General features: G+C 59.7%; 6 protein-coding genes across 6 annotated transcripts; 3 read left to right on the forward strand and 3 right to left on the reverse strand.

Annotated features, from left to right (window-relative positions):
* The first annotated feature begins 179 nt into the window (after nt 1–179).
* Nucleotides 180–3,472, forward strand: JDV02_009450 (uncharacterized protein). The gene is made up of 5 exons (XM_047991114.1): nt 180–703; nt 756–1,986; nt 2,084–2,478; nt 2,551–2,710; nt 2,777–3,472. The coding sequence occupies exons 2-5, from the start codon at nt 1,939–1,941 to the stop codon at nt 3,380–3,382; spliced, it is 1,209 nt and encodes a 402-aa protein (XP_047847124.1). The 5' UTR covers nt 180–703; nt 756–1,938; the 3' UTR covers nt 3,383–3,472.
* A 107-nt stretch (nt 3,473–3,579) lies between these two features.
* RPP1 (Ribonuclease P) lies at nt 3,580–4,509 on the reverse strand (the record flags this gene model as incomplete). Its single annotated transcript, XM_047991115.1, has 1 exon — nt 3,580–4,509. The coding sequence occupies one exon, from the start codon at nt 4,507–4,509 to the stop codon at nt 3,580–3,582; it is 930 nt and encodes a 309-aa protein (XP_047847125.1).
* A 1,642-nt stretch (nt 4,510–6,151) lies between these two features.
* On the forward strand, nt 6,152–6,762 carry JDV02_009452 (uncharacterized protein; the record flags this gene model as incomplete). The annotated part of the gene is made up of 2 exons (XM_047991116.1): nt 6,152–6,295; nt 6,532–6,762. 2 exons carry the CDS (start codon nt 6,152–6,154, stop codon nt 6,760–6,762), a joined length of 375 nt encoding a protein of 124 aa, XP_047847126.1.
* A 14-nt stretch (nt 6,763–6,776) lies between these two features.
* On the reverse strand, nt 6,777–12,904 carry JDV02_009454 (uncharacterized protein). Its single transcript, XM_047991118.1, has 5 exons — nt 12,013–12,904; nt 11,261–11,924; nt 10,194–11,198; nt 9,330–10,138; nt 6,777–9,271 (listed from the first exon to the last, which is right to left on the reverse strand). Exons 1-5 carry the CDS (start codon nt 12,251–12,253, stop codon nt 8,079–8,081), a joined length of 3,912 nt encoding a protein of 1,303 aa, XP_047847127.1. The 5' UTR covers nt 12,254–12,904; the 3' UTR covers nt 6,777–8,078.
* JDV02_009453 (uncharacterized protein) lies at nt 7,572–7,805 on the forward strand (the record flags this gene model as incomplete). Its single annotated transcript, XM_047991117.1, has 1 exon — nt 7,572–7,805. One exon carries the CDS (start codon nt 7,572–7,574, stop codon nt 7,803–7,805), a length of 234 nt encoding a protein of 77 aa, XP_047847128.1.
* A 977-nt stretch (nt 12,905–13,881) lies between the features above and the next one.
* SBH1 (Arf guanine nucleotide exchange factor sbh1) lies at nt 13,882–14,914 on the reverse strand. Its single transcript, XM_047991119.1, has 4 exons — nt 14,785–14,914; nt 14,419–14,626; nt 14,242–14,337; nt 13,882–14,184 (listed from the first exon to the last, which is right to left on the reverse strand). Exons 1-4 carry the CDS (start codon nt 14,785–14,787, stop codon nt 14,150–14,152), a joined length of 342 nt encoding a protein of 113 aa, XP_047847129.1. The 5' UTR covers nt 14,788–14,914; the 3' UTR covers nt 13,882–14,149.
* Between the last annotated feature and the right edge of the window lie 42 nt (nt 14,915–14,956).

Raw genomic sequence — 14,956 nt, forward strand, 5'->3', positions numbered from 1 at the left:
CTAGCCCACTGTACTTGTGCTCACTGCCCGCAAGATGGCTGCTGTAGCGTACTGGGCTCATCGAGTGGACGGACCCGTTACAACGGCAGCAGGAGCAGGAGGGACTCGGCCGCGCTTGCCAACAAAGGTCGATCTCGAAGTCACGACGGCAGGCGCCTTCATCGCCAGTCCCTCCTTCTCTTTGGAGCAGAGCCAAGTTGAGTGTGAGATTCAACTACCTGTCCTGCACCTACAATGCCATTTACCATCCTTTTACATCTCAAGACCGGACGCTTGTATCCCACTTTTGTTAGATCTCTGAAGCCCGGGTTGCGGCTGGTCTGCGCACCACAGTCCAATCGTCTAATAACCTGCTCTTCTCATTGCGTCTCGTCTGCCAGCGACAAATACATCAAATGACAACGACCCTCTAGAGCTTCACTCCCCGTCGCCAACTGTTGCCTGATGGGAGCTGTTCTTTCCGCAACGCGCACTAACACCCATGTGGCTCCGACACCGACCGTCAACCGCTCCGCCGTCCCTGGGCGGCCCCCCGAGACATCGGCGACAAGGCGCCACCGTCACGCCGCAATAGCCTGAAGCCGAGTCGCTCCGCCCTCAACGGCGCAACGCAACGTGATGCATCTCCTCTTTTAGCCGCCGACAACAGCCAACCCCCGTTCCCACACGTCTTGAACTGTGCAAGAACAGCCACAGTGGTGTGGTATGGTACAGTACCTTGCTATGATATGGTACGCTACCTGACCAAGCGCCAGTGAGACCCCGCGACCCTCGAGTCCCACGCGCCAACTCAACGACGATGGGCCGAGGTCTCTTGGCCAGAGACAAAAGGCCGCGATGAACCAACCCAACGGTGCGTGGTGAAGACGGCAGCGTTGGAACCGAGCATGGTTATCTGCAGTCCAAGCCAGTGCCGCTGAGGAACCCCTTGAGGCAGCGCGAGAGAGGCGCCCCCCAAACAGGGGTTGTTTGGAGTGTCCCAGCCAGTCTCAGGTTTCGCCCCCTAGGTGCAAAGTACGTACCGACGAGTGCAACAACACCACAGCCGACTTACACGGAGCGACTTCGCGACCGGCTTCGACTGCGCACCACCGTTTGAGAATCTACTTCAGCCCTTGGAAACATGCCATCCTCTGACACAGGCCCCTTGAGTTTTCAGAGTCCTCACCAGGCGGTAGCCTCCCAGGTCCATCGCGGAGTCTCCCCAATCTCCCCCAGCCGCTCCGCCGTTCATGTTGTAGTGGCCTTGGGCCAGGTCGCCAACCCCGTGTGTCCGTGGGCCGCCTCGTCAACCGCTTCGCTCGAGCTCAGTCGCCCTTGCTTTCCACACTGCCTTCTCAGCAAATCGTGACTAATTTCGCTCTCGCAAGCTTCCGGTGTCAGATCCCCCCACGACGCCAAAACAGTGTGTGCTGTCCCTTCGCTGGCGCCCATTCCTCGCGCGCACTGGCCGTCCGCTCATCTCGTGAACCCATATTCTCATCATCGTGCCTTCGCTCGGGGTACCGAATGCTCAGACTGAGGGGTCTCTGATAGAGTGTAAGGCCCTGAGACGGGAACGAAAGCTTGTCACCCTCCCAAGGACTGTTCGTCATACGTCGCTCATATGCCGTATGCATTATTTTATTTCATCTTGTTGGCCCCGTCCCGACTCTGACAAGCGTCGCAGATCATTGTTTCTGCCAGAGTCTTCCGAAGCCCGCGGATTAGTTGGACTGGTTGTTTAGGCAAGACGAGGGCCTGGTCGCCGTTGCACTCCCTGCTCCCATCCTCCACTGCTACGTCTTGAGTGCTCATCGCCAGTGAGGCTCTTGACGACGACGCATAGCCTCTAATATCTCGCGGAAAACAGCAGGCCTGTTTGTGTCTCAAGCTATTGAGAAACCATTACCCGAGTCGACGACACATCGTGGGCGTTTTTCTTTCGCACGGGTCACCATGAGGGCCACGGCTCTTCACGTGCTCATCGCGTGGTTCGTTGTGCAGGTACCTACCCCTCTCCATCTCGCCTTGATTTTGTGTTTCTTGGACGCAAAAAGGACAAGCAAGTGTAGATGCGTACGTAGGACTGACATACCCGTAGACCGCCGCGCTGGGAATTCAGGAAAGGCACTTCGGTAGCCTGGAGAAGAGGGGCGTCCTCGATCAGCTGGGCCAACTGCTCGGCCTCGACGGCTTGGGGACCAACGGAGGGAACAACAACAACAACCGAGGAGGGGACGGAGGAGGAAGAGGCAACAGGAAGGGAAACAACGGTGGAGGAGGCAATGGCGGAGGAGGCCGCAATAACAGGGGCGGGGGCAACAATGGCGGCGCTGCCCCCGCGACGGTGACCCGGACAATCGTGCAGACCGTCACCGTGGACAGAGCTGGCTCTGGCGGCGTCGCGGGAGGCGGCGGCGGCGGCGGAGGCAACGGCACGGCGCCTCCCGCGAACAATCCTGTTGGGGCGCCGGCGACGAAGCCCGGGTTCGAAGGGTGCGTTTGTTCCCATCATTCCGCTGTGCGACTGAGCAACACGAACTGACTTGCGCGCGTATCGATCACTAGGCTTCGTCTCACGACCATCACGCAAACTGTCCAAGGAGATGGCGCAGGCCCAACCGTCACCGAGACCGTTCAGGGCAATGGGCAAGCCATGACGGTCACCATCACGGAGCTCGCCAGCACCGTCACCCAGACAGTTACCGCCCAGTGCGCGTCACAGCCTGTAAGTCCTCGTTGAAAGATGGAAATTGCTTCTGCGGTACGGAGACTAAATCGACTCGCTCTCGAGGCCGCCCCCCAGCAGCCCGGGGGGCAGCAGCCCCCGGCCCAACAGCGCCCGAACAGAGGCTCGCAGCGCACTCAGAACACTGTCAGCAATGTCGTCCATGCAACAACAAACGCTAACGGTAATGGAGTTGGTGTCTCCACGGTTCCAATCCCAGAGTCGGAGAAGCCCACAACAACCTTTGGTGCTGGCAACCCTCCTGCTCAGCAATCGCCGACAAGCAGTCCGGGAGGCGAGGCTGGGCCCTCGTCCCAGGAAGCCGCTCCTGTCGCCCCGAGTCCTCCGCCAAGTAATCCTCAGGAGCCGCCATCATCATCCTCAGCTGCTCCAGCCGAGCAGCCCAGCGGCGGCGGTGCTGGAAGCGATGGCGCAGGAAGCCCCGTCACCAGCGGCGACGGCAGGAGCACCGCAACGCTAGTCCCGTCCGTGTCACTCGGGGGGCTTCCCGCGGATATCTCGGCGCCGCTCGAGTCTGCAATCACCACGCCGAATGCTGGTGTGATTGCGCCCGCGAAGCCGGTGACGCTGTCGGGCGTCTCGCTGAGCAGCCAGCTAGACCTTGGCCCGCTTGCCCAAGGGACCCCTTCGGCGACGTCTGTTCGGCGATAGGTTTCCATAAGAGGTATGCGTTGACATTAACATGGTACATGCTGCTTTGGACGTAATTAGAGATGTAGAGGTCGTTTGAATATATGCTGCTTCGCTTCGCATATCCATATATCGCCGTCTTTGTGGTGTCGTCCACAGGGTATCAAGGGTAAATTGCTGTGCCGAATGGCGATTCGTCATCGTTCCTTTTTGCTTCTTTACTTGGAAGCAGCGGAACGTGCGGCTAGCTTCATCTTCTTCGCTTGCCTCTTGCTTGGAGGCTGCCCATTACCATCTTCCCCTTTCTTGCGCTTCTGGTTCTTCACCGGCTTGGCCGCCGAGTTGACATCCGAGTTTTGTGCTGACTCGGGGCCATCACCCGAGACACCGCCGCTGGCCGTCTTGGTGGCTACTTGAACAACGTCAATGACGCCGCGAAAGCCATTCCGCTTCATGCCCTCGTTGACGACAACGCTCCGGGGAATCGAGCGGAAGCCCTCGAGGCCGCGCTCGCTCGCGAGGCCCCAGACGCTCAGCAGGTTGACAATGTCCGAGGGTCCCCGAAGGCCCAGGGTTGTCTTTGCCTCACTGCTTATTATGAAGCCACGGCCGCGGGTGGCGCGGAAAAGATTTGTGACATTGCCGATGAAATTTGCGCGGCCGCGAGAGTCTGCAGACAGAAGCTGGGCGTAGCAGATCTCAAAGCGCACGCCGCGAGATACGGCGGCCATGCATGGCTTGGGCCGGAAGTGGAAGTTGAAATGGGTCGTCAGGTCGAGGGAGATGATGGGGATATCGAGGGTCAGGCAGGCGTTCTGAAACGCCTTGTCAGTGAGGGGGCGGATGGCGAGGATGTCGTAGACGGCGGCGAGGGCTGGTAGCCGGTAGTTGGAAGCGGCCGGGTCGGCGAGAGGCAAGGTGGCGCGGTGCAAGACGTGGGGCAGTTTCGTCCTGGAGGCCGAGGCCGAGGAGTCGTCGACCCCAGGGAGAGAGGGAAATGGAGAGGTGGGATTTGCGGGGAAGGGGAGCTCGACGGTGTGGTTGAGGGCGACGGTGGCGTAGCCCAGAGACGAGGCCATGGCGAGGGCCTGAAGGAGGCGGTCTTGTGGCGTGGCTGGCGACCACGCTATGTTGAGGTCGTAGAGCATGGTGGCAATGGGCGGGCCACGCGGTGCTTCGCAGCGCGTTGTGCGATATGGGAAGAGGCTATTGTCGGGCGCCGAGGCCAGTCATGGTAGATCGGAAGCCGTGCCAAGGCCAATCAGGTGCCAACGCGTTACTTTTCACTACCCCAGGGAAGCATTAGAATCCTCGATTGCGACGGGTTAGGGCAGAGGGTCGTTGGTCGCGGGTGGTAGACAAGAGGTGTTGTCGGCTTTGAAGAGCCCGTCGTTGGTGGTCGGTGGTTGAACGAAGCTCGCTTGACGTGGAGTTTTTTTTGCAAGCTGCAGCAGGTGACGTGGGGGGTCCCTTGCACAGAACACCCGCGTCGGCAGCTGCATGGGTGAGTGGGGCGCTGGGCCAATGGACGGCACGCAACGGCGGCGGGTGGAGGCTCCGTTCCAGGGATGCAGCGGGTGGCTGGCAGGTCCTCCCTTCCCTGCTCGGTCGGACCTGCGCCATCTCGGAAAGGAACCTGGAAGGGAAGGCGGCAGGCAGGACAGCAGCAGCAGCAGCAGCAGCAGCAGCAGCCCAGAAGCTCTCTGCTGAGGGAAGCTACCGGCAAGGTCGTTCTTCCTGCCCGCGCGGGTATGATGCGATGTGTATGGGAGGGAAGGCGCGTTGCACACGAGACTGCACAGTGCGCAGAAGCAGGCACCCAGAGCTCGGGAAGAGCTCTCCAGCTGCTCTTGTGTAAGTCGAAGCAAGCAGTACCGAGTAGGAGTAGTGCAGTGCTGCACCCGCTACAAGGTCGGTTCCACGGGCTGTGTGGCCTGTGCCGGTAGCAGTACAGTATACCAGCGGGTCCACCAATTCTCCGCACCACCCCGAGTGCGAAATACGCAAACAAGCATAAATCGCAGGTGCTGGCCGATTGGATGGATGGCGTCACTGGTCCCTCCTCCCCCCGTCGTCCTCACGTTTTAGTAGCATCAATGCCTCGTCATCACCTTTGAGCCGGTGCCGCCTCTTGGCTTGCTTCCACGCGCTCGCCCCCCAGTGTCCCCATCGCCGCCCTTCGCCCTGTTTGCTTACTACCACCATCGTCTCGCATGATTACCTCGCTTTCGCCTCGGGTCCTCGCCGCCGCTGTTGGCTGTCCTCCCCGACTCGACTACAGACAGACTTGAGCTCTCCCTCGCTGCGGATCTTGCCAGGTTCCAGTGGCTCTGCCTCGCGCAAACAAGCCGCCCTGCATCACACCATCCACCGCTGCAGTTCATTGAGCCGAGGACTTCATCCCATACAACCCTGCCTCGACCGGCTCGTTCTCGCTCCGCTTGTCCCAGCCGCCGCCGATTTAGTCCCAACCGCTTGGATACACACCACACCCGAATCCTTCATTCAACATCTCCACCGCTTCGACCGCCAGTGTCTCGTGCGTCGCGCTCGTCGCCGACGTGTTCCGATTCCCCACGAGGCCGCTGCACCATCTGACGGCTCGCATATTGCCGCACGAGGTTCGCGCCAGACGCGCGCCCTAGCCTCGCGGCCCCCGACCTTCATTGTCGCGCTCTGCCGTGAAAATCGCTTCGTAGCGCTGCCGTGCACCCACCCGCACATATCACAACGCCACCACGACAGGCCTTCGCACGCGAAGCTAAGCAGTAGCTTTTCTCACCACCCACCATGTTCTTCTTCTTCATCTGCGGTGAGCACACCTTCCGCAAGGAGCTCCCTGGTTACGAGGGCATTGTGTGCCAATGCCATCACTGCGGCAACATGTCGGGCCGTGTGCTCAAGAGTAACCCCTGGTTCACCTTCTGCTTCATCGTAAGTACTCGCATAGAGTCACATCCCGCCTTTCCGCGCCACCACTTGACCGCCTCTCACGCTCTCACGCTCTCACGCTCTCACGCTCTCGCGCTCTCCGTTCGCGTCGCGTCCTTGCTCGCGCTTTGTCCCTTCGCGAGAAGCTCACCCACTTTGCTCAGCCCGCCTGCCCGCCCGCTCTCACCCCGTTCCTATCTCGAGACCTCGATGGAAGCTAACCCTGCATTGCTGCACAGCCCGTGATTCCCTTCACTATCAAGGGGTACAAGGACGTCACATGCAACATCTGTAGCTTCCAGCAGCCGCTTGAGAACCGCCCCGATGTCATGGCCATGGCCAATGGCGGACGTGGCGGCGGTGGAGGCCATCAGCAACAGTACCAGTCCTATCCTCCGCCCCAGCAAGGATGGCCGCAGCAGGGACCGCCGCCGCCGCAGCAACATGGTCAACAGCAGCAGTATGGCTAGATTACCAAGGCCCTCCGCAGGTTCCGCCACGACACTATCGTAGGTGGGTTCCTTTTTTGGGCCGTCGTCGCGGCTCAAGTTCGAGGATCGCCGCGTGAGGCTGATCCTGTCCGAGACTTGCATCGCATGATGACACAGAGGTATCTATGGATCACAGGTGACTGACAGTCGATGTAACACATTTCTTTACTTGCAGTTCTCTGCAGTTTTCCGGAGCCGGATGGTCGCAAGACGCGCGTGACAGCTTGGCGTTCGGGGTACGCATTTGATATCGCAACGAGAGGTTCGCGGGGAGCCCATGATGTACGCCCCTCCCCCAACGGACTGGCTGGCGGGAGCGTTGTGGGCTCAGGTTGTTGGGGCACTTGGACATGACCTTGTGTAAGAGCGTGCGCAGATCCGTTCTTGTAATTATAACCCTCCTTGTTTCTCAACCGATCACACGATTCCTGCAAGGCGACATGTTCTCGTTTCGCGAAGCAGGACCCTTGCTTTTGTGCCGCGGCCCTGTCCTATCGTCTTCGCGTCCGCCACGCGCCTTTTAAGTGCCGTCAAGTGCATGGTCTAGGAAGGACTAGCCAGCGCCGCGGGCTGAGGCTCCCATCCGTGACCCAGTTTCGTCATCGTGGCGGGGTGCGTACGCCGACTATGAGCATCATGTGGCTGATTGTCTTGAGAATAGGAACGAATGAGCTGGCAGCTCATCCGGGCTGTTGAGTCGGCCTTGTTCGTGCTGGCCGAGAGCGGGTTTAGGCAGTGCCGAGGCCTCGTGGGCGACATGTCGGGGTGTGTCTTGTCATCCCTCGTCCATGGCCGGCGACTTATACGAGTACCGTTCCCGCTCTCGCCGACGCCGGGTTTCGGCCTCGGCGTCTTCGTCGGCAACGGCGGAGCCATGGCCCAGGGTCGGGTTGCTCGCGGTAAACGCCCTCGCCTACGTCTGGTCCACGACCGTCATGTGCGAGATGCTGCACGCGCGGTACACGCACGTCAAGGCTGAGGAGCGGGAGCTTCAAGACCTCCTCAGGGGGTTGCGCGGGTGACGGAGGACACGCATATGGCTATGGAAAGTCGCGGCCTTTTGTTATTACTCATGTCTTCACTGTCCTTGCGCGTCGCTTTGGAGTTTGAGTCTGGACTTGGAAAGCGAACGGGCATTGCGGCCCAGGTAATAAATGTCATGTGCGCTCGTCGGCCGCTGTTGATGGCACCGCTATATGTTGCATCATGTCGGGCAGCGGTATACATCCGTGCTGGGTATCCCGTATACTCGTCTATCCAAAAGGCGCAAAAGAAGCAACCGGAAAGCAAAACAATCATCGCTCTGCCTCTGGCTTCGTGTCTTGGTGCACCCTCGACCCCGAAGGGCCCGATTCGTCTCCCCTGTGCATCCGCAGGCTCTCCTCGAGGGCCCTCTTAAGCTCCTCGTCCTCGCCGTCGTCCTGCTCATCCCCATCTGCTCTTTCTTTGCCCTTTCCACTCTGCCGCCGGTACTCTTCCTCAGCAAGGCTCTGCTTCTTGACGTACTCGAGCACAATCTCCTCTTCCGTCCGCTGCGACTTCTCGTGCTCCAGGTGCTCCTTGGACGCCTCAATCGCGCGCTTCAGTTCCTCCTCGTCGTCTGGCTGCGTTAACGTCGCGTGCCTCTTAGACTCCTCAATTGCCCGCAGCAGCTCGGCGTCGTCCTCCTCGGTCGATCGGTAGGGCGCAGCATTACCCGTACCGGAGCCGGTGGAGCGGTTTGTGGTCACGGCATCGAGCTCAACGATGCCTTCCTCCTGCGGCAGGGATGCGTAGGACATGTGATTTGCCAAGCTCTGCTGAATGGCCCTCTCGATGAGCGATTGGTACTCCTCATCTGTAATCTGGTACTCTTCGTCGTCGAAGATGGTCGGGTTGTTGCCGATGTCCTTCTCCGGCAACTCGGGGACTGTCTCGGGCAGGCCGCCGCGCTGCCGCATAGCCCTGACGCTTTCGCGGATGGCTGCTTCTATCATGGCATCCTCTTCCGCGTTGCCGTGCGACGTCTCCTGCACCGAAGCGCGGATGGCTTGCTCGTACTCTGCGTCGTCTGAGAGGCTCTGCCGGGTGCTCGAGCTGCTGCTCGACGGCTGTGGAACAGGTGCGTCGACATAGCCCCGCTTCAGAAGCCCCTTTTGGGCCTGCAGCCTCTTTCTTTCCTCGGCAGGCATGTGGCGAGTGTGTATCCAGCTCGTCTTTGGGCGAGAGAAGGGCGAAACCACCGATGGAGCTTCGAATTCCGTCTCGGCCGGCGCCTTCTCCGCAACCCTTTCCTTTCTCTTCAAGAGGTAGAAGTTTTTGAGGTCGAACTTGGAGTTGTTCCACCGTCTGACGATGTCCGCCCTTTCTTCTGGCGTTGCGTTGGTTAGGTCTCGCTGCCCCTGCACCATTCTTGATTTTATGATGTAGCCGTGCATGCTCTTTGCGAACATCTTGTTCACTTCAGCGTGCACCCCTTGCATCATGTACGCCGGAACCCCCCAGATACCTATGGGAGCTTGTTAGCATGTGTCAGGAGGCAGATGGGCGTCTCAGGGTGACCTTACCTGCGGCTGGCTTCGTGATCAAGCCTCCAATGCCCTTGCCGATACCTTTGACGAGGCCTCCAGCGCCATCCTTCTCAGCACCTCGAAGCGGCTGCGTGACCAGCCCAGCAATGCCGTCGAAGAACCCATAACCGAGTTCCTTGCCAGCAATCTTGATTCCGCTGCTGAGGTCTGTCACCTTCTCGATTGGCCGGATGGTATCGTCGTTGTACAGCCTGGGCATGTTTCTGAAACCTTTGGCCAGGCCGAGGCAGAAGTTCATGGGCGACTTGACACCCGTGGAAACTGCACGACCAACGCCCCGACCAGCACCCACTGCGGCCCCAATGCTCATTCCCATCGGCGAAGAATCTCTGCGAGAAAACGCTTGCCGCAGCTGGCCGCTCGAGGATCTGGACCGGGGGCCTTCCCCAGAGGCCCTCTGTTCTGACTCGATTGTTGTCATGATGGACGAGTCCGGGAGAGACTGCTGCGACACGCTGGGCGATGTTGGGAGCTCGGGAAGGTTGACGCTACTCGTGCTTGCGCTGGGGGCCGCGCGAATCAGGGGCGCGATGCCGTGGGCATCTGTGTTAGATTCGACTCTCGACGTTGTGTCACTCGCGGTCAGCGTCTGCTTGCTGGAGCCGCCAACGAGAGATGGCTGGGTGCTCTGACCCTCGCTGACGCGCTGACGAGTTCTGAAAATTTCGCGCGGCATGTCGGCGACAGCCATGCCGATGCTGGTGAGGTCGCCGACGAGAGAACAGGCTCCGGCTGAGATCGGATCAGGTGGCTGGTCTTCTGTATTGTACTCGAAGGCCCGGTAACTGTGTCATGGTCAGTAAGTTGCGACGTCGAAGCCACTGCAACATGAAAACTCACAGCTTGACATCGGAGTACTGGAGGAGGCCCTCTTCGACGAGAACAGCCGCCGCCAGGGGCGAAAGGCGGAACTTGGTTCTCCTAACACGCCAAGCTGCCGCTCTGCTGGGCGCCACGGAGCATCGCAGCGAATCCATGTCCAGATGGGCATGAAAGCTCTTGCCCCCGACTTCGGTGCCTCGTTCCTCGCGAATTTTCTCTCCAAGCATCTTTGCCTGATCAAGAGTCTCTGGCCGAAGGCAGAACTTGATGGCTTCGGCCAGATTCTCGGCCGTCAGGTCCTTATAGGGAATCGGGTCATGTCCAGCCTTGGCCCTGGCTATCATGGCGCCCCAGAAGGGCTGGTCGCCGAAAAATGGAACGACAAGCGTCGGCTTTCCGGCCTTGATACCAGCAGCGGTGGTGCCAGCTCCTCCGTGGTGTACCACGCATGATACATGCTGGAATAACCAGTCGTGGGGCACGTTGCCGAGCATAAAGACGCCCTCTGGGATACCGACGTCATCCGCACCTAGCCCACCCCAACCCTTGGACACCAGGGCCCGGACGCCGGCTAGATGGATTGCGTCGAATATCATGCGGGTCATGGCGTTGGGGTCGTCGACCACGATTGATCCGAACCCAATGTAGACAGGCGGAGGGCCGGCTGCGAGGAAGGCAGCCAACTCGGGGTCCGGGGTATAGGAGGACGCAAGGTTGAGGAAATAGAAGCCGGAGATGTCGATGTTCCTGCCCCAGTCGTTCGGTTTGGAGATGAGTGACGGTGACCAACAATAGGTATAGGGGACTTTGAGGCGGGTCAGGAGGCCAGGTGCCCAGATGAAAGATAGCGGAGCGAGGTCCAGGGCCTTTTCTCGAAATCGGTTGATGACATCGCCAAGGCCCTGCCAGGTCATCATTTCGACGAGGGTGTAGGTCATGTAGTTGGTCATGACATCGTCTGCGTTGGAAGATTGGATATTGGCGAGCGGGTGGGGAAAGGCTCGCGTCGGAGACCAAGGCATGCTATTGAGGGAGATGCAGTGTCAGCAGAAAGGAAGACTGCAACAATGGCCTTGAGCACTCACGTAAACATCATGTGCAGGGGGATCCCCAGCTTCTCTGCAACGTGGATGTGCGCGAAACTGGGCGGGTTTGCAATGATGGCATCGGCAACAAAAGGCTCTCGGGTCTCGTCGCCAGGCAAGCCTTGGGAGAGGTCAAGCGGTTCGCCGCGGGCGTGCGGTTTCGGCGGCGGGCCAAGACCGTCTCCCGACTCGATGCAAGATCTCCAGCAGCCGAGCAGCATCTCTTGTATGCCGCGCCTGCGCTTGCTGACCTCGCCGCTCTTTACCGCGTCGAAACCCGGCATCAGGCCAGGGTACCTGACCATGAAGGCCATGAGCTCGGCGGGGTCACCCCCTATGTTGAAGAACTCGAGACCGTTTTCCTCGACAAAGGTTTGGAAGGTGGCATGCGTGGCGATGCGGACGCGGTGGCCGTACGTGTCCTTGAGGACCTTGCCGAGAGCGACAAAGGGCTGGACGTCGCCGCGGGAGCCGACGATCTGGACGACCACGTTGAGGCGCGGGGGAGGAGCCTTGCCGGGTTCACCTCCGAGGCTGGGCGGGATGTAGGCGGGAGGGAGCGCAGGCTGGGGCTCCACGGAGATTTGACTGTCAAGGGTGGGCTGGAGCAGGTCTGCCAGGCGCCGGTTTTTGGTGTTGATGTTGATGTTGACTCGGCCATCATCTGGTGACGGGTTAGTTAGCCAGGCACAGAACAAGCAGTAGCTCTCGCCTTTATCGGCGATGGAGAGCTCCTTCTACTACGCACGCACCCGTGACTTGGGCACCGGCCTCGAAGCCAGGTTGGTTGAAGTGAACCTGATCTGGGTTTTCGCCGTATGCGGGGGGCTCCTCCTGCGAGGGGTCGACGTCGAGGTTCGGCAGCTGGAAGCCGTCGGTGACGAGGGCCTCGGTGCCGTCGTCGTCGAGGGGGGCGCGGGGCAACAATGGCGTCGTCTGCGGTGGGCTGCCGTCCTGGCTAGCCAGCCGCTGCTTTTCGTCGAGGGCCTCCATGTGGCCAGCGCCGGCGGCAGCAGCTGTCGATGCGGGCCGTTGACGGCAAAGCGACTGCTTTGCTTGACCTGCTCCTTCTATGCAGTACTAAGCGATCCGAAGCAGTACGCTACGACGCAGAGCGTAATGTTGAGACAACGGTTTGTTGGAGGAGGGCCCTGGCGCCCCACGTCGTCGCGCCTAGTCTGCGCTGCTTCTGTACCGGTTCGCCAGCAGCAGGGGTATTACGTGAGTAATTGCGTGCAGGGAGGTCGACAAGATTGCCCGTGCCGTCTGCCTGCAGCTGCCGTAGTATATGACAAGGACTGGCGGGTTGAGCGAGGCAGTTGGGCGGAGAGAGCTTCGTCGTTTGTTGCCGAGAAGTTGCGGCGAGGTTGGGCGAGCTGGAGCGGAACAGGAGCTCGCAGATACAATACCTCCAAGGTAGGTACGTAGTAGCAGGTAGTACCGAGCTCAATAAGTGGTGCTTGTGGTGCTCTGTTTTAGTAGTGACGGTGACCCCTCCTCCACAAAAGCAGGGAACCAAGCACGATGACGAGGAGAAATGACGGCAAAACGCACAACCGCTCGCTCGCTCACTCACACGTGCAACACATGCACAGTTAGTTAGTCACACACACACAACACAACACAGGAGCAGCAAAGACCAGCAGGCAGCTTGGCTGGCTGGGATGTGCCCGAGGGCATGAATGCCCATTTATTCCTCAGCCCCCCCGCTGGCAGACGGGAGCGGGTCGATGCGCCCGCTGTGTGCCCAGCAATTCCTGGCTTGGCCCTGCGTCTGCCGGATTGTGGTCCAATTCCGTTCCATGTGCTGGCCCATACAATACCTACTAACGTATGTAGTAAAACTTACTTATCTTGTGGGTAGGTAGCACATCGACGAGTGTCCTGGGAGCAAACATCATCGCCCAGTGGCGTTTGGTTGCGCTATGATTCGCGCACGAAACCCGGCCGTCATGCTATCTCGCTCGAATACTTCCCTTTCGGGATCCAAAGACGGAAAATGAGCAGCTTAGCTGGGAAAACAAACGACTACGCACGCCGCCGAGCCAAGGGCGTCGGCCGCCGCTTACCTCGTGTTGTCCACAAAAGCCAGCGGCGCCCTCTTGGAGGCCCATCGGCTGGCCATCCTCTTGCCCCCCCCTTCAGTCCTTGTCCTATCCCCACCGCGGCTGGCGGCTCGTGTGTCGTGGACATGAGCATGGATGGGTACGGGGCAGCCTGGACGCGTTGCTCGAGGTACATACACAGACAGGTCGGTCAGGCACCTTGACGGCTAGCGTCGAGGCTGAGCCACGACGCCGCACTGCTTCAGAGAGCTCCCGACGTCCCCCAACAATGGATTTTCGCAGCTCCGACCATGTCCAGCATAAGGCCAATTGCTTCCCTGCCGTTTCCCAGGTGCCTGGAGCTATGCGTGGGTCTCCACGACATTCCATCCGCCAAGGCGTCGTCATCGTCCAGCCCCGTCGGGTGCACCAGCCGAGCCTGTTAACTAGTTATAAAGCAGAACGGAAACAAAAGGGCTTCAACAAGTCACAAAAACCTAGTTGGGTTTCGTTGGTGGTCTGCTTGTACGGTACAGTGCCATGTACCTCATAGGCAGATTGCGCCGAAGGGACATTGCACTTAATAGAGCCACAACGCCATGTTCGTGAAATTTGGATGTGTTTGGTATAATACAAGCTGTAGCTCCAGCATCCTCTTACTCATCCCTGTGGTTTCGTCCAATGCACGAAAGCATGCACATCCTGTGCATCTCATGATGCCCGCTAATCCTCAACCCTCGTCTGCAGACCAAGCTCCACGTCAGACTTCCCTCATGAGACGTAGCCGACCGCGCGCTCGTTGCGTTCGAAAATATTCGCCCCCTGAGCATTTGCTCTTCTTTGCTTAGCTGGAGAATCGCCTGGTAATCTTGGCAATGACTGCGACACGCGTTAGTCCGAGGGAACAGGGTGTCTCGCGAATGAGGGCCACCGTACTGTGCAATGCGACAACGCTGAAGATGAAGACCAGAGACAGAACAAGGACGATGACGGGGTCGACCTTGAGGCCGGGAGACTCATCGGTGTACAGTCCTGCAAAGCGCGGTCAGCATCTCATGGCGAACGGTCCTCAGCCGGTCCCTCGATGTCGCGAGTCGCCATGGAAGCACATACTCAGCATGGTGCTGCTGGAGCCGCCAGCACCAGCTGCCCTCGTGCTCGTCGGGCGAGCATTGGCAATCTTCTCCTTCTGGTCGGCAGCAGCGCGTCGTCGGATGGCAGTTCGGGCGCCACCGGGGGGGGTCGGGGAGGACGGTCGGCCGACGCTCGCGCCGCTGGCCGCGGCAGGCGAGTTGACGGGGGACGCAGGACGAGGAGAGGACTAAGAAGCCGGCGTTGTTAGTGGCTACTTCATGGTCACGGCCAGGACAATGAATGAGATGGCGGGTCGCGATGGCCATGCTCGTGTGATGGCCTGGCCCTACACCCTCGCCGTGCTCACTTCGCCGCCGGCCGCCGTTGCGAATATCAAACACATACCATTGCGAAAGAAGCGAGAGCGAGTACCGAGGGTGAACAATCCGGAATCGCTGCAGGATTCTAGAATTGAATTGGTAGATAGAGAGCGTAGAGAGGTTGCGACAGGCGATCAACAGTTGGAGCTGAGCTGCGACCAGGCGAGATTGCCCCCAAATTGAGGCCACATGCACCA

Source organism: Purpureocillium takamizusanense, chromosome 9, assembly GCF_022605165.1.
Source record: "Purpureocillium takamizusanense chromosome 9, complete sequence".
Taxonomy (NCBI): domain Eukaryota; kingdom Fungi; phylum Ascomycota; class Sordariomycetes; order Hypocreales; family Ophiocordycipitaceae; genus Purpureocillium; species Purpureocillium takamizusanense.